Source organism: Opisthocomus hoazin, chromosome 25 (genome assembly GCF_030867145.1).
Source record: "Opisthocomus hoazin isolate bOpiHoa1 chromosome 25, bOpiHoa1.hap1, whole genome shotgun sequence".
NCBI classification, from domain to species: domain Eukaryota; kingdom Metazoa; phylum Chordata; class Aves; order Opisthocomiformes; family Opisthocomidae; genus Opisthocomus; species Opisthocomus hoazin.
Genome location: NC_134438.1, coordinates 7,689,268 through 7,712,084, shown reverse-complemented (window position 1 = coordinate 7,712,084; position 22,817 = coordinate 7,689,268). Strand labels below are relative to the sequence as shown.

The 22,817-nt window shown below is 57.4% G+C and overlaps 1 protein-coding gene across 4 annotated transcripts in view; it reads left to right on the top strand.

The window, feature by feature from the left end:
• Nucleotides 1–22,186, top strand: part of GRM4 (glutamate metabotropic receptor 4) — a 53,678-nt gene extending 31,492 nt beyond the window's left edge. For all 4 annotated transcript variants that reach the window (XM_075443262.1, XM_075443264.1, XM_075443263.1 and 1 more), the window contains exons 5-11: nucleotides 2,712–2,866; nucleotides 3,165–3,305; nucleotides 9,066–9,266; nucleotides 10,135–10,271; nucleotides 10,840–11,775; nucleotides 17,341–17,587; nucleotides 21,302–22,186. In XM_075443262.1, coding sequence (XP_075299377.1) covers nucleotides 2,712–2,866; nucleotides 3,165–3,305; nucleotides 9,066–9,266; nucleotides 10,135–10,271; nucleotides 10,840–11,775; nucleotides 17,341–17,587; nucleotides 21,302–21,351 — 1,867 coding nt within the window. In that variant the 3' untranslated portion in view covers nucleotides 21,352–22,186. The remainder of the gene's footprint in view (nucleotides 1–2,711; nucleotides 2,867–3,164; nucleotides 3,306–9,065; nucleotides 9,267–10,134; nucleotides 10,272–10,839; nucleotides 11,776–17,340; nucleotides 17,588–21,301) is intronic.
• Nucleotides 22,187–22,817: the final 631 nt, after the last annotated feature.

Below are 22,817 nucleotides of genomic sequence, written 5' to 3'. Positions count from 1 at the left end.
AACTTGCAGCGTGGCATGGACACATCTGTAGTGGGGAGAGGACGCACCTTGCAGCGTGGTGTGGACACGTCTGCAGTGGGAGAGGACGCACCTTGCAGCGTGGCACGGACGTGTCTATAGCACGGACCCACCTGGGCTGACTTCAGCGTGGCCACCTGGCAGGTTGCTGCTATCAAACCACAGGAACACAGAGCTCAAAGGGAGGAAAAATCTGCTTTCTGTTGGCTTTGGAAACCGCTGCTGTCACAACCCGGCTGCTTCACACTGCTCCCGGGCTGGGTCAGAGCTGGCGTGGGGCCTCGCCAAGCACCGGCCGTGGCAGAACCCAGACACCGATTCTGTCTCGCTGCACAGCCTCAGCCCCCAGCGTGGAAGAGGAACAGGTCCACGGGGGCTTTTTGTGGGACCCCCCCACCACCTCACCTGCCCGGCAGGGTTGGGGACGCAGCCACACTTCGAGGTGATGAGCCGCTCCGCAGGCGAAGCGACGTCTTGCTCCCGTTGTTTGTGGAGCAGAATGATTCACATGGAACTACCCCTGATTTCCTAAGTGTCTAATTTATTAATCAGCAAACATTATGTAAATGTGGGTAAACTGCGATTTCAAATCAGTTTACATCAGATGTGCAAACGCTCCGAGTTTCTTTTTTCCTTCCTTAATAGAAATGTCTGCAAACCTGACATTTACGCGGGTGTGCAGTGAGAAACAGGGGATTTGCCTCGCTGTGTAAATGGCAAGCCCCATTAACTGGGGTTTGTAAACATTTACCCATCCAAATAGGATTACATCCCGTGAGCAGCGGTTTGCACACCCCCACCTCGCGCCGGGTAAGCGTGGGTTTAACCCAGGCGTGGAGACTGCCGTGATCCCGACCCTCGTGCCAGCTTGGGCTGCGGAGCCTGGGAGACGGTCCAGTGCCTCTCCCACAGGATCACAGAATGACAGAATGTTCGAGGTTGGCAGGGCCCTCTGTGGGTCACCCAGCCCAACCCCCTGCCCAAGCAGGGTCACCCAGAGCAGGCTGCACAGCACCGCGGCCAGGCGGGGCTGGAATATCTCCAGAGAAGGAGACTCCACAGCCTCCCTGGGCAGCCTGGGCCAGGGCTCCGTCACCCTCAGAGGGAAGAAGTTCTTCCTCATCTTCAGCTGGAGCCTCCTCTGCTTCAGTTTGTGCCCGTTGCCCCTTGTCCTGTCGCTGGGCACCACTGGAAAGAGTCTGGCCCCATCCTCCTGACACCCACCCTGCAGATACTTATAAACATTTCTGAGTTCCCCTCTCAGCCTTCTCTTCTCCAGGCTCAACAAGCCCAGCTCCCTCAGCCTCTGCTCATAGGAGAGATGCTCCAGTGCCCTCACCATCCTCGTAGCCCTCCGCTGGACTCTCTCCAGTAGCTCCTCATCTTTCTTGAACTGGGGAGCCCAGCACTGGACACAGCACTCCAGATGAGGCCTCACCAGGGCAGAGTAGAGGGGGAGGAGAACCTCCCTCGCCCTGCTGGCCACACTCCTCTTGATGCACCCCAGGAGACCACTGGTCTTCTTGGCAACCAGGACACGCTGCTGGCTCATGGTCAACTTGTCGCTGCCGCGCGAGATGGTCCAGGGATGGTTGTTGCTGGAATTTCTGCCTGGCTCGGATCGGGTGTAAATCACTGATCTCGCGGGAACATCCTCGGTTTGCCCTGGGGAGATCCTGCCCTGCGTGAGGACCGCGGGCGGCTGGGGATGCTGCCTGTGCTTGGCACGGGACGTGGGCTGTGCTGACCTCCCCGTGGCGGGACAAGCTCGGGGCAGCCCGGGATGAGCACGAAGCAGTCGGCACGGCTCCCGGGCTGCTTGCTGGCCCCGCGGCACTTCCCTCTTGTCTCTGCTCTTTGCTCAATTTGTGGGTTTTTTGTTTTGTTTTTTTTTTTTTTCCTTATTACATGTTTGAAACACCATCTGGACTTGAAATGCTCAGCTCCTGACGGCGGGGGGATGAGTCGCAAACCTGCCTCCTCGCTGCGCGGGGAGATGACGCTGCCCTGGGCCCTGCTCCCACGAGGCTGGGGACCCTCACAAGCCCCCGAGGGGACAGCGAGCTCTGGGATAGAACAGCCCAGAGGGTCGGGTCCAGGAGAGCTCCCACCCACCAACTCGGATTTTCTGAAGTGGCTGGTGCCAGCGTGCAAGCGTGTGCGGCTGAGTGTCTGGCCATGATGAGGGATGCTCAGCGGGACGGATGGCATCTCCAGCTCCCCACTGCAGCTCAGCTGCCCAGCAGAGCCCAGCAGAGCCCAGTTCAGCTCTAGCCTGGGCGCTGGCAGCACTGGCTGGCTCTCTCCCATGGCTCACAGTGATGACTGGAGCTGAGACCACACGCCTGCTCTGTAGTGCTGCTGCTTTTCCTGCTTGCTGCGGCATAACCTGTGTTTATTTTTTTTTCCTAATGTTGGGTAATTAAGGGGGAAATTCAATTACCAGTCAGCAAATATGCAAATGAGTTGGGAGAAGCAGCCTGTGTGCCTGGGCTGGGGAGGATGGAGGGTGCGGGGGCTGAGCAGTGTGGTTTGCTCTCGTGTGTCCACGTGCGCCGGGTTGTGCGTGGTGCCAGGTGCCAACTGAGTGCCCGGAGCAGGAGATGCAGGCAGCGCTGAGCTCTGCCCCGTGCCAGACTCCTCGCTTCCCTAGGGCCGGACACGAAGCCGGTGCCTGTTGCTTCTCTCCGCAGAAGGGTGCTGGAGGCGGCCAAGAGGGCAAACCAGACGGGACATTTCATCTGGATGGGCTCGGACAGCTGGGGCTCCAAGATCTCCCCGGTCCTGCACCTGGAGGAGGTGGCCGAGGGCTCCGTCACCATCCTGCCCAAGCGGGTCTCTGTCAAAGGTAAGGGGCTGCGCTCGGTGGGTTCCCTCAGCTCCCCCCAAAAGTATCCCCTTCTCTGCAAGCTTTTGGCTCTGAAAGACTCTGTGTTTTGCAGTGGGGTCTTTCCTGGGTGGGTTTTCCAGCCTGCAGCTTTGCCCAAGTGGCAGCTCAGACACAAATCCACCGCACTCTTACGTGTCCCTAGACCCCATCGCTCACGAGACCCTCCTTCACCTCTGCCTGGGGAGTTCTGGGCCACGTTAAGCATCTCTCTGCCATCCCAGAGATTCATCCCCTCCGTCCCCTCTTCCCCGGGCAGGTTTCGACCGCTACTTCTCCAGCAGGACGCTGGACAACAACCGCCGAAACATCTGGTTCGCTGAGTTTTGGGAGGAAAATTTCCACTGCAAGCTGAGCCGGCACGCGCTGAAGAAGGGCAGCAGCATCAAGAAGTGCACCAGTAAGAGCTGTGGGATGCTGCAGGCGCGCGGTGCTGCATCGCACAGGATGTAGGGGGACGTAAAGATGATGGCAGAGAGCCCAGGGCCGGTGTTAGAAAAGTTTGGCTTGTTTTCCTCTGATGGCCTGTCAGCTCAGCCGTGTCCTTATTGCTCCAGAGCTGCCAGCCTAGCTCAAGGCAGCTACATGGCCATTAATGCTCCATGTGTGGTGGTCTTGGTTGTTGACTGTGGTTTTTTTTGGACTAAGCATCCCAGCCAGGTGGGAATTTGGGGAAGGCTGGGGAAACACAGGCGCTTCTGCAGCGTGGGGAGTGTGGGCGATGCGGAGCTGCTCGCCTGCGCGGGCACTCGGGTGTCTGCTGGCCTCGCGACGGCGGCCGCTGGCTCAAAACTGGGGAGGAGCACTGCGAAACAGTGGTTCTGCACATTCCAACGCGGTGTGCGTGATCCAGGAAGCGCGTGGAGCCTGCTTGGTTTGCGTGTGCCGAGCTCCCAGAGCTGCTCCCTCTCACGCACGCTGCCTGCACATCTCACTTCTCTTGGCCGGGTCTTCCGTGGGTGCAAGCCCACCCGGATTTGGGGGATCTGAGGCTGAGTTCTGCATCGTTTCGCAGCATTTGGACAATGGTCTGTTCCTCACCGTGTGCTTGGCAGAAGCACTGTTGTCCCATGAAAGGCGTGAAGCCACTGGTGCTTCCTTGCTCCCTTGCAAGCAGCTCCTGGCTCGCTAAAAGCTGGGGTGGCTGCAGAGAAATGAGGCCAGTTGACAGCGCAGGGTCAGGATCTGGCTCTCGCTTGGCTGGCACTGAGTCTGCGGCCGCAGCGTGCCTGTGCCTGCAGGGAGGGTGCTGCCGGGCACCCTCGGGAGGGTCCTGGAGTTCCTGGAGCGGGGCCGTGCTGGAGTGGTGTCTGCCCGGGTCTCCTTGCAAGCTGCTTTGCTGATGTGCCCCTCGCCGCTCCGGGCAGGGAACCTCATCCCGGCAGAGCCCGATCGCAGGCCCCCGGCCCCCTCATCCCCCACTGTCCATATTTAGCCATTTCCAGCTAAAAGAGGCTTATAGGGATTAATGCAGTAAACAAGGCAACCGGGGGATCTGTCTTGCTGACAGCACTGCTGCCGAGGTGATGGTTGGAGGCTCAAGGAGGTGACATGTTTACTGAGAGATGGGAGAGATTTACTGCCTGCCTGGCACCGGCTGAAGACAGATAACGATGCGGCGGCTCGCAGGCTGCGCCGTGGCAGGACTTGGGGACATTTGCGCGTTCGCCCCGTCCCCTTGGGAGGGACATCTGCGGAAGCCGTGGTGTGCTGGTGGGTGGATGGAGCTGGCCGTGCCTGGGAAGCTTGATCATTAAGGGGTTTTATTTCCCCTTTTCACCGCTGAGGACAAGAGGGATGGTGCTTCCGCGTCTTCCCCCTTGCAGGCGTTCCCCAGATGTTCAGCTGTTGATCTGGGGACACCTCTCTGGCCCTGCAAGGGCTTTTTCCAGAGCTGCAGCTTCCCCAGGTAGCCTTGTGGCTAATGCGTAGGTGTGAGCTCGGTAAGCAGCAAGGGCACGCAGGAAGACTTGCCCGTGGCCAGAGCCTTGGGTAGCTGAGAGCTCCTCATCTTTCCCGATTGTATCAAGAGATCCCTGGCACCAGGAAGTGCATGAGCAGGTCCTGCAAACCGCTGATCTCTTCATCTTCATAGTAATGTAGCATTTAAACAAGCAATATTTCAGGGCCGAGGTATTAGCGGAGGCAGCTGAAACCACGGCATGGCAAATGTCCTAGGAACTGTCTTTAAATTATCTGAATTTGTCAGCAAATAAATTGTCTCCTGAACATTTGCTTGGCAGATAAATGGAGAGGGGAAGTAACGCATGATGAAGGAAATAACCTGCCTGTGCAGATCCATGCGCTCCTGCTGTGCACGGCTTATGCAGATATCCCGTTTGGGGCTGTTTCCTAGAGGGAATTGTACTGACTTTCCCTTCAGGTTTGGGTAGAGCCCAACATCCACAGAGAAATGCTGGCTTTTCTTGCTTTCGCATCCCAAAAACCAAACTGAAGGGTCCCGCCACTGAACAGGACAACTCATGGCTCTTGTTCATGTACGGGAGAGCTGGGAGGAAGGTGAGGGGTGAGGGCTGGGGTAAGCACCAGGGTTTGGGATGATTCCTTCTGGTAGCTGCTCATGTTGTCCCCAGCAGTGTAGCACCCATCAGGACCTGTGCACTCCCTCCCCAGACTGTTCTGCTGGGCCAGCATCAGGCCAGGACCCGTCTCCCAGATGTTTTGGCAGCAGCATCTCCTCAGCATCCTTCTCCACCTCCAAGCTCCCTCCACCAGGCTGTGTCCCCGTCCCTCTGGGCTTGGCCAGGCTCCCGCAGAGGAGCCAGCCCCTGCTCGTGCTCGGCTGGCCGGGCTGGAAAGGATCCTGCCAGCTGCCGCTTCGTTAATAATTCACACACGTGTGGATGCAGACGAGGAGGTGCTGGGGTGCTGCGAGTGGAGACGGAGGAGCCAGCGCAGCGCCAGGTTTGCCAGGGTGATGGGGTGGCAAGGGCAGGAGGACAGGGCATGGCTCAGGGCTGTGTCCCCCCTCCGTGACCTGCACGGGGACTGCAGCATGCTCCCAGGCCCTACGGGCTACTGTTTTTCCAGGAGGGCTAATTAATGGCCTTCGTTTAGCAGGGATGGATGGGAACTCTGCTTTGAAGCAGGGCTGGGGATTTCTCTGCGCTCTCACCTCCACCCAACCAGGCTGCGGATAGATGCAGAGCAGCAACGTAGGCGGAGGGGAGGGGAGCTTTTATTTGATTTTGCTTCTTTATTTGTGATTCTTCATATTCTTCTCCGTTTCTGTTTTGCTTCTCTCCGGTCTATTCTTAACACGGGGTTGGTTTTCTTTTGTGGCACTGGCTGTTTTGCAGCACAGCGTGTGCCAGCCAGGCCGACAGGAGAGGATTTGCACTGCTCGCCTGGCAGTTGTGATGATAAAAGGCTCCTGTTGACCGAGGCTGGGTCGGAGCGGGCAGGGGTCTCCTGGCAATGCTCTGCTCGGCTTTCCTTTGGGTCCACCAGCTCCCCAAAAGGGCACTGTCAGCCTCGCTGCGAGGGCAGCTCAAACCCTCGTTGCAGAGGGATGTTTGTGGTGAGCATCACTTGTGGGGCGATAGACCCCGCTCCCCGGATGAGCTCACCCAGCCCAAAACGCGGCGATGGGTGCTGGGTGCTGCTGGAGATTCAGAGGCGGCACCGTCCCCCCGCTCTTTGGAGCAGCACCGAGCGATTTTGATTAACTCCTGACGAAAGCCGGCGATGTGATGGGAATTGATGCTAATCCCATCTCATCCACTGCCTGAGAAGATAGCTGCGTCCGTCCTCCGAGGAGTGCCCGCCGAGGCTCATCACGCTCTTGAAAATTAATTATCAGCCCTGTAGAACGATGCATGACCCTGCTATTACAATCAGTGGGGTCACATCCCTTCTGCGGCCCTAATTGACTGCGAGTTTGGCGGAGATTTATTGTCTCCATGTCAGGAATGAGCCTCGGCTTTCTGCTCCGCGTTGACCCCTCTGTGCACCAGCCCAGTTCCCGTTAGGAAAAAGCACCTGGGGCAAGGTGCCTGACGGACGGCCCCAGAGAAGTCTGCTTAGCTGACCTCCTTCCTTTAGTCAGCTGAGCTTTGGCACTGGAGCTGGCTTCTCCCACCGCGCTGGGCTGACGCGGCTCGCTGCGAGCCAGAGGGACTTTTGGGAGGAAAATCCAGGCTCTGCAGCCTGTGCGATCGTGGCCTGTTGTATTTTAGTTGCTGGGACTCATCTGGGACTTGGGGTGCCTGCTTGGAAGCCGAGGAGCTGGGAAGGGATGGGTCCTGGGTCCCGTGTGTCCCCTGGGTTCAGCAGCCTTGGCAGGACGGTGCCGGGGGTGGCAGTGGGGCTGCGGCATCGCCGCGGGCTCAGCTCCCTTGGACAGTTTATTACACCCTTTTTTTTAATGGGTAATTATCTTGACAAGATAGAGTGGCTTGTCTGTGCCTGGAGAGATGAACGCGGGGAGAGGCCCAAAGCTGAGGGAGAAGATTAATAGCCCTTGTCAATAATGTGGAAGAAAGGATAACTTGACGGGCTTCGCATGAGTAATCTCCACGCAGTCCAAAAGCATTTTTATAACTTTGAAGGATGGGCTATAAATTCACCTCCTTGATATCATCTTTTCTTGCTGGTCAGTTCGCTATCAATTTGCTTTAGTGTCTTGTCAGTGGCACGTTTCACTCCGTCCCGGCGCAGGGCCCTCCGGGCGCATGGCTCTCAGGGCCGTCCCTGCTCGACGGAGATTTGCTCCGCATCCAGCGCTGGCTTTGTCTCACCTTCCCGCGGCGGGGAAGGAGGGGGTTCTGTCCCCATCAGCACAGGCTGTGTGTCCTGGTTCCCTGGAGTCACCCTAAATCCCTGGCATCAGGGAGCATCCGTGCATGGTGGAGCCAGAATTAATTTTGGACACCCTGGGATGGCTTTCTAGGATGCCTCTGCCTCTCCGGAGGATGAAGGCTTGCTGAGAAACCGAGAAACCCTTCTTTCCCTTTCGCTGTTGCCGTAAGAGCTGTGGCCTGGCGGGGTGCCCGGCCGTGCCGCAGAGGCGGTGATGGAGGTGCAGAGGTTGTGGCTCTCCGATGCGGCGTCGCCCCATGGGAGATGCTTTCTTAGCTGTAATTAACAGTGTGCTAGATTAATCGGTGTCTTTTGCTAAATGATTAACATGTTTCTAGCCCCATTAAGGGTGGTTATGACAGGAGAGGCAGGCAGCCATCGCTAGATCCTTGCAGGATCCTGCAAACTGGGATGGGTGGGGAGGCTGCGAAGGGCTTTGGGGTCAGCGGGGTGGGAGGGTGACATGGGGTGACGAGTGGAGCAGGGTGACAGGAGGCTTCGGGAATGAGAAGGAGGACCTGCGGCCAGGGATGGACGCTGCCTGGGTGGCCCTTTGGTGCCGCTGATGGAGACTGAGCTGGTGTGAGCTCCTGGCAAGGTGAAGGAGGTCAGCCCGTGGGGGTGAGGATGGGATCACAGCCCAGCCCGTATCTTATTGCGGGACCTGGGAGTACGGGGATGTCCCATGGCACTGGGATGTGACACCCTGAGGTCTCTTGGAAGCACAGATAGGTGCCAGCACCCACATTTTCAGAACTACATTATAGGGAGGTTGGTTGGATATTTCCCCAGTGAATGTGTTTCGTGGCTGCACGTCACCCTCCTCCCGTCCACAGAAGCCAGCTGGTGAACCTCAAACCTTCCTGGGGTGATGCTCAGAGGGGTCGGTGGGGTGGGAGCCACAGCATCCCTCCAGCTGTCCCTCCTGACCCCTCCAGACAAGGGACACGCAGGCAATGGGAGGGCTTTTGGCTGGTGGAGAGGCTCCAGCCCCAAGCCCTGGCAGTGCGGATGCAGCCGATGCCTTGGTTTGGCACTGTGAAATACATCAGCAACGTGGGTTTTGTTCTGGGAGGAGTTTGGGGTTGTCCAAGATGCATTTCTGCCCTGCTGCTCCTGCCTGGGGCGTGCCTCGGTAGCATAAGCTTCCCACTGGGAAAGAGATGCTTGGCTGGCTGATGGGCTTTGTGATTTTGGGAATGGGGTTGGAGTTTCTGGCTGCTTCAGTCCTGGGGATGAGTGGGTTGGTTTGCAAGGGTTCGGCTGCAGCAGAAATATCCCCGCGGGGCACGGCTGGGACGGCAGGGAGATGGCAGCCCCGCTTTACGTGTGCCTGCAGACCGGGAGCGGATCGGCCAGGACTCCTCGTACGAGCAGGAGGGCAAGGTCCAGTTTGTCATCGACGCTGTGTACGCCATGGGGCACGCTCTGCACAACATGCACAAGAACCTCTGCCCTGGCAAGGTGGGGCTGTGCCCCAGGATGGACCCGGTGGACGGCGTGGAGCTGCTCAAGTACATCCGCAGCGTCAACTTCTCAGGTCTGTCCGTCCCCAGGCTGGTGGGCTGGGTGTCCCGGGTTCTCCCTTTCTCTGCAGCACCCACAATTTATTGATTATGAAATGGGGCATGATTCCATGCAGCACCCGCTGCACTGCAAAGGCAGGGCGCAAAGACGGGGTGGTTTTATTTACAGCAGATCAACAGATGAGGAGGTCCAAACTGCCACGTCTGCTGGGAGCCTTTGGAGAGTAACCCGGCAGCAATCCTGCCTGCACCCTGCCGTCCTGCCTGCCCCGTGTCCCCCGGCCTCTCCCCTCGCCCGCTCCCTCCTCGCATCGTGCCTGGCAGAGGTCCCCTTGCATCATGCTGCTCTGCCCTTGTCTGTCTTCAGATCTCCTCTGGAAACGCATCTTTTCCTCTGCCCTATCTCCTTAGTAAACATTTTCTGTCTTGTCCTCCTTATTACTTCTATTTGTCTCCACTCTCTGATCTCCTCTGCAGTGTCTCCTTTATTTATTTTTCCCTCTTGCTTGATTTTTCTCTTCCTTCCTTTCATTAGTGTTTATCTGCACAGTTCACTCGATTTAGCTTTAAAGCTGCTTTCTGCCCCGTTCTTAAACCGGCTGGTGTAGCAGTGCTCGGTGTCTGGCAGCGCTCAGTGAGCTCTGGCTCCTGGGGGGGTTGATGCCATAGGGTCCCTGCACCAGCTCAGGTTTGGGGTTGGTTTTCTTTTCCTCAGTTGCTTCCTCCACCCTGTGCCCGTGCTGGCATCGTCCTGGCAGCTTGCAGCACTCCCAGCAAGGAGAAACCCCACCCCAAGGGGGAAGCGTCAAACCAGAGCCCCCCTTTGACACCATCACCCCGGGCACCCGGTGCTGCGGGTGCTGAGCCCTCCCTCTCTTGCAGGCATTGCTGGGACTCCCGTGACGTTCAACGAGAACGGAGACGCGCCAGGGCGTTACGACATCTACCAGTACCAGATCCGGAACTCCACTCCCGAGTACAAAGTCATCGGGCAATGGACCGACCACCTCCACCTAAAAGTATGGCTGGGGGCTGGCTGGTGCCTGCAGCACGGCCATGCATGGTCCGTGCCAAGGGGAAGGTCCTGCAGATCTCTCCTGCACCCATCGAGGCCATGTAGAGTGTAGCAAACCCGACTGGGAGCCAGGGAGCCTATGGGTGCAAAGTTAGGCAGCCAGACTTTGGTGGGGGAGGATGTCTCCTGAGTACTCACTTGTGGTTCAGCCATGGTGACCCACCACCAGTGTGTGGGACCGTATCCCCCAGGCTCTGGGCATCTGACTTTGCAGCTCTGATAAGGGAAGGACAAGCCAGAACAGAGCAGAGAGGGTTTTCTCAGGGAAGGAGGGACTTTGGTTTGGGTTTCTGGCGTTGAATCTTCCCAAAAAGACGATGGAGAGCTTCACCGCCTCCCTGTCCCCATGCTGGGTAGGGCTGGGGTCCTCCATGGGGTGTACTGGTGGGGTGAGGGGCTGGATCTGAGCAACATTGCCGCGAGCAGAGAGGGAGCAGCCCCCCGTGCCCCAGAGATGCTCGGCAGATGCCCACCTTGAGTGCCACCGGGGCTGTTGTGCTCTCGCCCCGCAGGTGGAGAGCATGCTGTGGCCTGGGGGTGGGAGCCAGCTCCCCAGCTCCATCTGCAGCCTGCCCTGCAAGCCGGGCGAGAGGAAGAAGTTGGTGAAGGGCATTCCCTGCTGCTGGCACTGCGAGCGCTGCGACGGCTACCAGTACCAGCTGGACGAGTTCCACTGCAAGCGGTGCCACTTCAACGAGCGGCCCAACGAGAACCACACCAGCTGCACCCCCATCCCCATCATCAAGCTGGAGTGGAGCTCGCCCTGGGCCGTGGTCCCAGTCTTCATTGCCATCGTGGGCATCATTGCCACCCTCTTTGTGGTGATCACCTTCGTGCGCTACAACGATACGCCCATCGTCAAGGCGTCGGGGCGGGAGCTGAGCTATGTCCTGCTGACAGGCATCTTCCTCTGCTACGCCACCACCTTCCTCATGATCGCCGAGCCTGACCTGAGCACGTGCTCCTTGCGACGCATCTTCCTCGGGCTCGGCATGAGCATCAGCTACGCTGCCCTGCTCACCAAGACCAACCGCATCTACCGCATCTTCGAGCAGGGCAAGAAGTCGGTGAGTGCCCCCCGGTTCATCAGCCCTGCTTCCCAGCTGGTCATCACCTTCAGCCTCATCTCGCTGCAGCTCGTGGGCGTCTGCATCTGGTTCATCGTGGACCCGTCCCACTCTGTCATTGACTACGAGGACCAGCGGACTACAAACCCCCACTTTGCCCGGGGCATCCTCAAATGTGACATTTCGGACCTCTCCCTCATCTGTTTGCTTGGGTACAGCATGCTTCTCATGGTCACCTGCACTGTGTATGCTATTAAGACCCGCGGGGTCCCGGAGACCTTTAACGAAGCCAAACCCATTGGGTTCACCATGTACACTACTTGCATTGTGTGGTTAGCCTTCATCCCTATATTTTTTGGGACATCGCAGTCGGCAGAAAAGGTAAGGGAGGAGGGGAGAGGTCTGGCTGGTGGCCCCGTGGGCTGCAAGGAAGGGGGCTGAGAGAGGCTGACCTGTCCTAAGCAAGGAGGGGTGCTTCTCTGTGGGCCAGCCGGCTTGGGAATCGTGGTGGGATGAGTTGGTTTGCAAACCTGTTGTTCTACTGGGGAGCAGAGAATTTTCCGTTGCATTTCCTCTGGATTTCTGTGCCCACTCTCCGGACAGGGTAGCAGCAGGCTGCTGCCGTGTGAGCTGGGGAAGGATGAGTCCCCAGGGCAGACCCAGGTCCCTGGTGTCACAAGTACCATTTCTGCATGGATAAGGGACTGGGCGCTGCCCAGCCAGCATCTTTTCCTGCTGCCCAGTCAGTGATGGAGACCTGAGAGATGGAGCTGCCCTCTGAAATCCCCGAGAGCTGGGAGCGGGGGGGGCAAGGGCAAAGCAGAGGGAGCAGAGCAGCCCCTCGGCACGTCCCCTCCCTTGCTGGGGCTTGTGGCAGCTTGAAGCTTCTTGCTCGATTAGGGTTTCGCTGTGATTTTAATTAACACCTGTGTGTTTGGCAACGTGGCACTGACGACTGATTGCTCGGCTGGGCTGCGGTGGGCAGGGTGGCACAGGGGGTCTGGGCAGTGAGCATCCCCTGCGACTCCGAGAGCGACTTCGCACACAGAGTAGACGAGGCCAGGCAAGGCAATCCCAGAGGTGGATTTGTGCTGTAAAACAGACTGTCTGTCTGTCCTCCTCCCCGTCCTCGGCTCCTGGAGGGTGGTCCCAGTGCCGGTACCCGCGGGACCAAGGCCAGCCCGGGTGAAGTTCTGTGCTCAAGTGAGAGGGAGGGAGAACAAAGAAGGAAAAAAATCTCATGAATGAGACCCAAATCTCCTTTGCCTGCCAGCCAAAACAAGAATCGCATTTATGTTAAATGCAAACAGCTCACGCCTGCCAGCCCAGAGCTGCCTGTGACAAATGAACTTCGGTGTTACTATTGCCTGGAAATCCCCGGGGTGACCCAGTGCCCGGATTCCCTCTCTGGACCCTTCACAACTGGGATGGTTTCCCCCAGGCGTGCCCCCCATGATGCGGAGCTGCCGGCGCCACGGCTTTTGGAAACACCTATTGCAGAAGGGCTGGGGGTGGTTTGCTGGGAAAGCCCAGGAGATCTTTTGCTGTGGACACCAGAGCTTCCCACGTGTCCTGGAGAGCTGCTCGGAGCATCAAACCCTGGGGCTCGAGGAGGCCGGCTCTGCACAGGCACTTTAACCTTGGTGCAACCAAAAAGCCTCTGCCAAGCCAGCCCGCGCTGGCTGGAAGTGTGAAGGAGAATTAAAGGAAATAAATGGAGCCTTTTGCAGCATTTCCATTTTGATGAGATGGCAGGGGAGATACTAACAAGAAAGCAGGTTTTTTAAGAAATTATTGCAAAACAAAAGCTCCCTTAAAGCCTCCTTAATGTGCTCGGCATACTGTGGGTAATAAAGATGGAAATGATAATGATTGTAGATTATGTGCAAGGTTGCTCACCTCTTCACTGCAGCTTGTCATGGGATAATTTAGGGCTGCCGAAAGCTGGCTGTCAAGCAGCAATTCCACAATAAGCTGTGCCTCACTTCGGGGGCTTGTAATGTGCAGGGCTTCTCTGTTATTAGGCTGCTAACAAGCTGATTAGAGACGGAAAAAGTGATGTTCCCAACTCCCCTTGGACACGGCTCTCTTTCAAAAAGCCTGCTGCTGCCACGGCGTCCGCTGAGCAATCCCGGGAGGGGCTGGCGGTGTTTCGGCTCGGCCACGCCGGCGTGAGATGGGAGCTCTGAGCGTCTCCAGGCTGTGGCTGAAGGATGAGGGATGCGCTCAGAGGAGCAGCCGGAGGAATGGGTGCTTGGTGCTGCCTCGATGCTTTAGCTGCTGGTTTGCAGTCTTGGGGAGAAAAAAGGTCAAAAAGGTGTCATTGTGCAGCCTGCACAGAGGATCTGGCTCTGAGCATGTCCTTGGGATGCAAACTGGGGGTGTTGGTATTGGCACCGCCTCGCGGTGGTGCGGGTGCTGCCCAGGATGCTCGATGAGGCATCCTCAGGTCACCGCGGGGAGGGATCCACTCGCCTTCACCCTGGTGCTGGGCTCCGTGGAAGGTCAGCACACCTGGGAAAAGAAAAGCCAAGAGTATTGGCCGGGCTGCTTTTCTCCCCATATAGCCCATCTGGAGTTTAACTCGAGTCCTGAGGATGCCATGGGGCAGACCCATAGGTCCCAAACACCGCTCAGCACCTCTGCTCCGATCCCATCGGAGCCTGCGGGCAAGGCTGCCTCGTGGTCTGGGGGAGCTGGATAAAAATCCCTATTTTTATTTTATTTTGCTTTACCTCGTGCCTACAACTTTGCACGGAGGTGGCATCTTATTATAACAAGTCCCCCAAGCCTTTTCTCAAAAGAACCTCTTATCCCTGCCGATCCCAGCGGATTACAGAAATAGCAATAACAGAGGATCTAAAGAAAGAGACAATTTCCTGCGCTGATAAGGCGGCAGCTGAACAGCGGTGTCATTGTCTGGTTCTCCGTTTATCACATTTGCTTTTGGCGAGTGAAAAGAGGGAGAGAAGAAGGAATGAGAAGGACTGTCCAGTGGTTTGTTTAGCAGTGCTGCATGAGGGTTGAGTGGGTTTTCCCTTCCCTGGCACCCAGGGAAGGGAAATTTTGCGGTGCAAAATCTCTCGCAGCTGGGTCAGGCCTGGATTTATGGGGCGGTGTCACCAAATAACGGCAGAGATTTGTGTTGGGACAAACACAAGCTGTGCAGGGTTGTACGTTGAGCCTGGGCTGCTCCCCTTGGGGCTCATCCAGCCCTGGAGCAAAGGCTGAGTGCAGCGTCGGGCTTGGAGACTTGTGCTGGGTCATTTAGGGTTGCTGCGGTCCCTCGATGCAGCGTCGTCGTCCTGAGCCGGAGACAGGCTGTGTGCTTTGATCCTGGCCACGAAGCAGCGGATGCTGCTGAACGGGGAGCTGTAACTTCTTTGATAACTGCAGCGCACGCCTCCGAGTGCTCTGGAAGAACCTCAAGTGTTGTTAACGGAGGGGCAAAGTGGGGTCCTGGCTTGGAAACCAATGAAGAGAGTAGGAATCAAAATCGTGAGAAATGGTCATTTTTTGAGGTGGTGAGAGGTTAACTGTGCTGCGCTTCATGGCTGTGTTTAGACTCCAGGCTAGAAATATTTCTCACTGAGCTGAAAAGGGGCTTGAGCTGAGAAAGGGCTTGCTGCGGCGTGCTGCAAAGCTGTTGGGGTTAGCGCGGGCTGCAGAAAACAGGGCTGTTTCTGGCAAATGCATCATTAGCGTGAAGGTAGACATAGTGGCCCCGTGAGACCCCAAAAAGTGCTGCAGAGGTTTGAGGAGGGCTAAGAGGTGGGGGCAGATGGGGAGCCTGGAGCTGGGTGCCAGCGGGGGTCTCAGCGGAGGGGAGTCCCTGGCAGCGCCCCGAGCCCCAAGCGCATAGGGGGAAGCGTGCATGGAGACGTCTTGTCTGAGCTCAAGCTCAGCTGCTCTCTCCCTCCTCGCCGAAACGCCTCCGAGTCCCAAGGCACGGGTGGGAGTCGCTGCAGAGGCAGGAAATATGGAAATTTCTGGATTGCGAAGGGAGGCTCCTCCGATCTGCCGAGGAGCGGGAGGGCGGGTAGGCGGGGGAGCCGGGGAGGTGATGGGCTGCGGAGCCTCAGCCGTGTCCCGTGGGGTGTCATGCCGGTGCCGAGTAGAGCTGTGCCGGTCCCTGGGTCAGGGGTTGGGGTCTGGGAGTTGGCATCCCAGTGCTGCCCTCATTCCCAGCAAGTCCAGGACATCTGCAGCAAAGTCTGGTGAGTTTCAGTGCAAAAATAAAAAGGAAGAAAAAAAAAAAAAGAGCAGATATTCTGGCACAGAGATATGTTTTGACTTTCCTTGATGAAATGACATTTTTATTTCCAAAAACTGCCGAGAATTGACTCTGTGTGCATAAAGAGAGAAGGTGGAACAAACAAACCAGCGCATGTGACAGCAAGAGGTTTTATTCTGGGGACAAACGAAACTTTTCGGTTGAGTCAGAGCAGGCTTTGTTGCTTTTTCTTTTCTTTTGGCTTGCATTGGAATGCTTGGGGCCTGTGGGTTTGTTTTCCTTGTCTGGTCACACCTGGGAGCTGCAGGTCCTGGGGTGGGACGACAGCCCCGACAGCTCTCGCTTGTGGGATGGAGCTGCCTCCATCCACTGTCTTCCCTGCGAGCCGTGTAGAGCCTCTGTGCTCAGCTTCTGTCCTCCATCACCTTTTTGCTCTATTGACTCCAGAAAAGGAGCCCCCGGGTTAAGCGTGTGCAGCTGTGGAGGTGGGGACCCCCGGCCCTCGCTGATGCTGCAGTACCCGGGCTCCTCCAGGTCCTGCCACCTTGCCCGGCACTAAATCCCGGCTGTGAAAACACTGCAGAAGAAATCCCTGACACTGTGCTGTGACTGAGCAGTGGGATAAAGTTCAGAAACTCCCTTAAGCTTCCTTCTAAAACCTTGTTAGCAACATGCAAAACACCCCTGGTGTCTGAGCACAGCTGGAAAAGAAACAGAGCTGCGTGCAAAGGCACCGGAAGACCCGGAGCCCTCTCCTGCTCAGCATGGAGAGACCCAACACGTGAGCTACGCGGTAGGGGAGAGGATGCTGGAGAGGACAGAGCCCTGTGCTGGGAGCAGGGATGCTGACGGAGCAGGGATGCTCACAGAGGAACTCACCCACCCAGCCTCCCGTGTTGCTCAGGGGCGAGAGGTGGGCATGGGCGGAGGGAGGGGGTCTCTTCGCTTCCCGTTGCCGCCTGCTTCAGATGCCCCTGGCTTGCGAGGAACCCGCCAAACGCTTTCCATAGAAAAATAGATTATTCTGCAGTCAGATTAATGGGCTTTCATTTTGCAAAACATCTGTCACTGTTAGTCCTGGACAGTGAGCGTGAAATTAGTTGTGACTGAAGAAAGGCAATGTCGGTGTGTAATATGTGACTTACATGACAACGGCCCGGGGAGCCAGCTGGGGAATGGGAATTACCTGTTGAAGGGAGGGGGGGAGCAGGGGGTGCCCCAGGATGGGCGTGGGTGTCCTCGGTGTGCCCATCACTGCAGCATCAGAATGGTGCTCTGCGGCTGATGGAGCATGCTGTGGGTACTGGGGAGGAGAGAGGGAGGGTGAAGAGGGCTTGGGGGCACCATCACTGGTGATGGTTTTGAGCTGGGGTGCTGGCAGGTTGCTGCCAGAGCATGCATGGGTCCTGGGAAGGCTTGGCCCTGAAACGCGGGTTGGGACACTGGCACAGCCTCCCCGTGTTTGCAGGTAGGGAAGCAGCAGAAGGGAGCTGGAGGCCTCACTGGGTGCACCTTGGCCCATGCAACAAGTTGAGTCTGATGTTTAAGATCCAACACTGCCAACGTTTCCAACCCTGACTCCCCACCCCTTCATCTATTTAACCCCAGCGTTTCCACCTTCCCCTGTTTCCTCTCCTCCTTTCCCAGCTGTGACCCTTTCTGGATCCTGTAGAGCTGTGGTGGGTCTCAGCTCGTGCCCTTGTGTCTTGCAGATGTACATCCAGACCACGACGCTCACCATCTCGGTGAGTCTGAGTGCCTCGGTGTCGCTGGGCATGCTCTACATGCCCAAGGTGTACATCATCCTCTTCCACCCGGAGCAGAACGTCCCCAAGCGCAAGCGGAGCCTCAAGGCGGTGGTGACGGCAGCCACCATGTCCAACAAGTTCTCTCAGAAGGGAGGTTTCCGCCCCAATGGAGAGGCCAAATCAGAGCTCTGTGAAAATCTGGAAACACAAGGTAAAAAAACCTGGAAACACAAGATAACGTGCAGGGTTGGGGAGCTGGTCCTGCCAGGGACTGACGTGGTGCTGAGAAGCCCAAAGCCCTGGCTCGCTGGTGGGCCGTAGCCATGTTGTCCTCCATGGGCACAAGCAATGCTTGACAAAAGGACATCTCAGCTCCTTCCTGCCCCATGACCTGGCCCGCCATCCCCGAGGAGCGAGGGTGGCGTGGGAAGGGCTGCAGCCCGTGGGCTGGAGCCACTCTGCTCCCCGCTGTGCCCAAAGCCACCCCGAGGAGGGAGGTGTGCTCTGGGTGCCGGCGCTCCAGCTGGGATACGAGAAGGGATTCCGGGCTCTTGGCGAGGGGACAGCATCATCTCCTGTCTGCAGGCAGGGGAGTTTTCCCTTTCATTAATTTATTCCCACCCAAGAAACGCCGTTTTCCATCACCACAGCCACGCAGCTGAGACAGGACGTGTCCTGCCTCCCCTGATCGGGATCGCTCCCGGCGCTCCCATCCCTCCACGGGCCTGTTTCCATTATCCCATGGGAAGTGCCGATGGGTGGGTGCCAGGGGGAAATAAGGCTGCAGACACACTCATGCTGCTGCTGGGTGAGATCCTGACTGGGGCACATGAAAATCTGCTCGAACACCCGGAGAAGGACCCTAATGTCAGCCCAGCCTGGGTGCCCGGAGCTGCTGCCGGAAGGCTCTGGTGTGGCTGACGGGGAAAGGTCTTCGCTGTCTGCCTGTGGGCTGTGCCCAGGGGCCAGGCTGGAGCTAAGGGTGACACAGGGACAGTCACCAGTATCCACTGGGAAGAGAGGCTGGGGGCTCGGGAAATGCTGGGGAAGTGGGTACGTGCCTGTTCTGCGTTTGGGTTTCCAAAAACAGAGCCTTGTAGGAGGAAGGAGTGATTGGAACCATGGCTGCTGGGGCCCTTCGAGAGGGGAAATCCCATCTGGGCTAAATCTGAAGAAAACCCCGTGGAAATACAAACGTTCATACACCAGCAGAGTTTCTGGGTTCCAGTGTCAGTGGGATGGAGACCAACTAGCATTTCCAGGGAAAGCCATAATTGCCTTTATAATCCCACGCTTGCTCTCTTCCCAGCCTGAGCTATTTAATATCCCTTGGCATCTCCGTATAACCTCCATAACCACATCACTCTGCGTAATGGCTCTTGCTGGCAGCAGCTCTGTACGCGATGTCTCTCCGTAGGCAGTCTGTCTGCATAACCGGCTCTTTCATCTACCTGTCTGTGTTGTGAAGGGCAGCTACACGCTCAGACCCGTACTGGAGGTGGCTTTTGTCAGCCTCTGTCACAGATCTGCGTGGTCTGCGGTCGTATCCCTACGTGGCAGTGGGTGGGGGTCCCTCTGTCACCCCCGTTTTGTCTGTGCAAGAGATGCTCCATGCAAGGCTGGGGGTATCTGTGGGCTCCCCATGGTAAGGGCATGCTGGGACCATGCAAGCCGTGTCCTGGTGCCACGCTCCCCATGGCGTTGGTGTCACAGGCTGTGATGCTGCGGGAGCATTGGCGTGTGTGACCTGGTCTCCCTCCAGCCACACGCTCCCTTTGCAGCAGGGCTTGGAGGCCCGGATGCAGCGAGCACCTCGTCTGCACTCTGCACCCAAACATTGCCATATGCTCTCCGCTGCGCTGAGCATCCTTCTCCCCCGCGGGCCTCACAGCAGGAGCCTCTGAGGAGCGTACGTGCCGGGAGCAGGGAGAGCTGAGGCTCCCGTCTGCCGCGTCTCCGGCTCCGATGTGTCTCGCATGGGGAATACGGGAGCTCGGAGCGAGTGGGGCTGGCAGCACGCTGCCGAGGTGTGCCAAGGCGAGGAGCCGGGCACGGCGTCAGTGCCGGGGGAAGGAGGCATGGTGGGGCTGTCAGCGCAGGACCGAGGGGCCGTTTTTCACTCAGTCACTGGCGGGTCATGTATCCTTAAATAAACAACAGAATAAATAATTCACGGGGCTTTGATATGGGCAGATTGGCTATGAAAACATTGCGGCTAACAAATAGCTCTGTCAGCTCTAATTTCTTATGGCCTGTCTAATTGTTATCTGGGAATACCGGTCTGAAATCTGCAGCCAGGTTCATTTGTCAGCGAGGCACTGAGATAGAGGGAGAGCTGCTGGGCATCCCGTCTGCGTGGTGCCGTGGGGATGGTCTCCGCAGAGGACACCTCTGTGCTGCTCATGGAGCCTTGGGCTTTGCTGGCTGTCCCAGCCCTTGTCTGTGTCCTTGGCTGGAGGGTGTCCGTGTGTCTGCTGAGCCCCATGGTACCTGGGGACCTCGTGGTGGGATCTTCACAGTGCATCATGCACAGTCGAAGCGCTGAGACAAGCCAGGGCGTTTCTCCTCCCCCTCTGCTCTGCCCTGGTGAGGCCCCATCTGCAGTGCTGTGTCCAGTTCTGTGCTCCCCAGCTCGAGAAAGATGAGGAGCTACTGGAGAGAGTCCAGCGGAAGGCTACGAGGATGAGGAGGGGACTGGAGCATCTCTCCTATGAGCAGAGGCTGAGGGAGCTGGGCTTGTTCAGCCTGGAGAAGAGAAGGCTGAGAGGGGACCTTAGAAATGCCTCTAAATATCTGCAGGGTGGGTGTCAGGAGGACGGGGCCAGACTCTTTCCAGTGGTGCCCAGCGACAGGACAAGGGGCAATGGGCACAAACTGGAGCAGAGGAAGCTCCAGCTGAAGATGAGGAAGAACTTCTTCCCTCTGAGGGTGACGGAGCCCTGGCCCAGGCTGCCCAGGGAGGCTGTGGAGTCTCCTTCTCTGGAGATATTCCAGCCCCGCCTGGCCGCGGTGCTGTGCAGCCTGCTCTGGGTGACCCTGCTTGGGCAGGGGGTTGGGCTGGGTGACCCACAGAGGTCCCTTCCAACCCCGAACATTCTGCGATTCTGTGATTCCACATCTCCCTGAGCTGTGCCTGCCGCTAAAGGGAAGCGATGTGCTGCAGCCTCCGAGCCCGAAGGCAGCGGTGCAGCCCTGCGGGGAGCGGGAGGATTTATTGCTGTCTGGCATTTTCCTGGCGCTGGGCCGTGCTGCAGATCCCCTGCTGTCACTCGGATGCATGGTGGCTTTGTAGCCGTTGCTGCCTGCCCTCCTCGTGTGCCCAGCCCCGTCCCGAGGCCTGGGGAAGCTGGAAGGTGGCAGTGGGTTTGCCTGCGTGCCCTGCTCCTCCAGCACCCGAGCACGGGCGCAGATCCTCGGCTGAGGGATGCAGCCAGGCCCGTTGGCTCCGTGCCACCCGCTGCCGGCGCTGGCAGAGCCCTGCTGCTCCACTCCCCGCTGCCGTGGAGCGGCGTGCAGGGGTGCCGGGCGCCCAGCTTGGACTCTGAATCGGGCTCTTGCAGGGCTGGGGCAAGCTGAGCTTTTGGGAAAGTGGAGCCCCTGCGGGTTTGTTGGTGAGAGGTTGCTGAGGGGAGTGAGTGGGAGCCTGGGAACATATCCCCCATGGCTCAAGTCATATCTTGAGGTCCCTCCTCGGGGTGAACTGTCTTCTGAGAGCCCCCAAGGGCTCAGCCCCTCTGCCACAGCTCAGTGCTCTTGCAGGGAACGATCCCGAGTGCCGGCACTGGCCGGATCCATGAGCAAACCCCCTGGCACATCCCCACCAGCATCTCCTGGCATGACGGCCAGGGCAGGGTGACGGGACGGAAGCCGGAAAGCGAGGGTGGACTTCATCAGTGATACATGTGAGGTTTGTTTCTCTTTCCAGCACTGGCTACCAAACAGACCTACGTCAGCTATAGCAACCACGCGATTTAGCTCCAGCGATCGCAACTGCCTGGCATAGAGGGAGGCTGCGGATGCCACGACGCGGGAGGGAGCTGAGTCGCATCGCTCGTCGCAGGGTGCTGGAGGGGGAGCCGGACGGGACAGGGAGGTGGCAGCGGGGGGGACACGCTCCTGGCCGGGCCGCTGAGCAGAGCTCCTGGGGAAGATGGCGATCAACAGCAGAAAAAAAAGAAAAAAGAAAAAAGAAACAATAAAAATAAACCACCGACCACCGTGACAATGCATGCCTCCCCACGGAGGAAGCGGAACAGTCGAGCAGGGGGACGTAGCGCGGGGAAGAGGTGACGGACTTCAGCAAGTCTTTGGGGTTTTTTTTTGTTCTGTATCTTGGCAAAAAAAGGAGACCCAACGTTTTCCCTTTTCTGGAATTTGTGAGATTGTTTGTGGTTGTGCAGAACCTTCTGTTCTCTCTTTCTTTTTTTTTTAATCCTCCATTTTCTTTTGTTCCTGTCTTCCTCCGTCCCTCTTCACTCTCTCTCCCGTATCCTACCAAATTCTATATGTTGCAAAAAAGGAAAAATAAATAAAAATACATAAAATTTAAATAAAAAACAGACAACAAAATAAAAGAAACTAAAACCTAGACTGTGTTCAAAGTGCTGATTTCTATAGGTGGTTAATTAATGTATGTGATGACCATATGGATTGAAATGTCTGCTTTATGTACTGACCAGTCAAAAAAAGAAAACACACAAAAAAAACAAAGTTCAGTGCCTGGATGTTTATGAATTATTCAATGACTGTGTAGAGCATGATCATTTTTATACGAGGAGATTTCTAATAAAAGACCATGGTTTTGCACTCAGCGTTTGCTGTCTCTTGGTGACTGTTCGTTCCAGGCTCCAGGAGGTGACGTGGTTTTGGCTGATGGGGAAGATTTTGGGTGGCCAAGGGCTCCAAGGGCAGGTCGGAGCTTGGTGTCCTTCCTCTCCAGGCCATCCTGCCGCAGCTGGGGTCCGTGTGAGGGGATGGGACAGGGAGAGGAGAGCTCAGCGTTGCCCTGGCACAATGCGTTGGGGCACACGCTGTAGCCTGTGCTGCCCCAGGGCTCAGGGCTGGGGCAGGATCTGGGGCAGAACGGGCCGATTCCTCCTCGTTCGCTCTTCCCCAAGGTGTGGGCTGAGGCTGGAGGGATGCAGCAAAGAGGAAAGGGATATTCCAGGTTTTTTTTTTCCCCTCTCTTCAGAGGCAGGGCCAGCTTCACCCTCCCCATCAGGACCCACCTGGGCTAATTAGGGAGTTACCAGCTAATAAAAGCAGCTCTGCCCCTCTTACAGGGAGGGTTCCTCTTCTTGGTTCCGGCTTGTTCCTTGGGAGAGCACAACTTAGTGTGTAAGGTATGTGGCTGCTCAAAGAGTCTTGGTTTTGCCTGTTTTGGGGGATGTCTGGTGTCTCTTCCCCCTTGGAAGGGGGTGGCTGTGATTGCTTACTGCCGG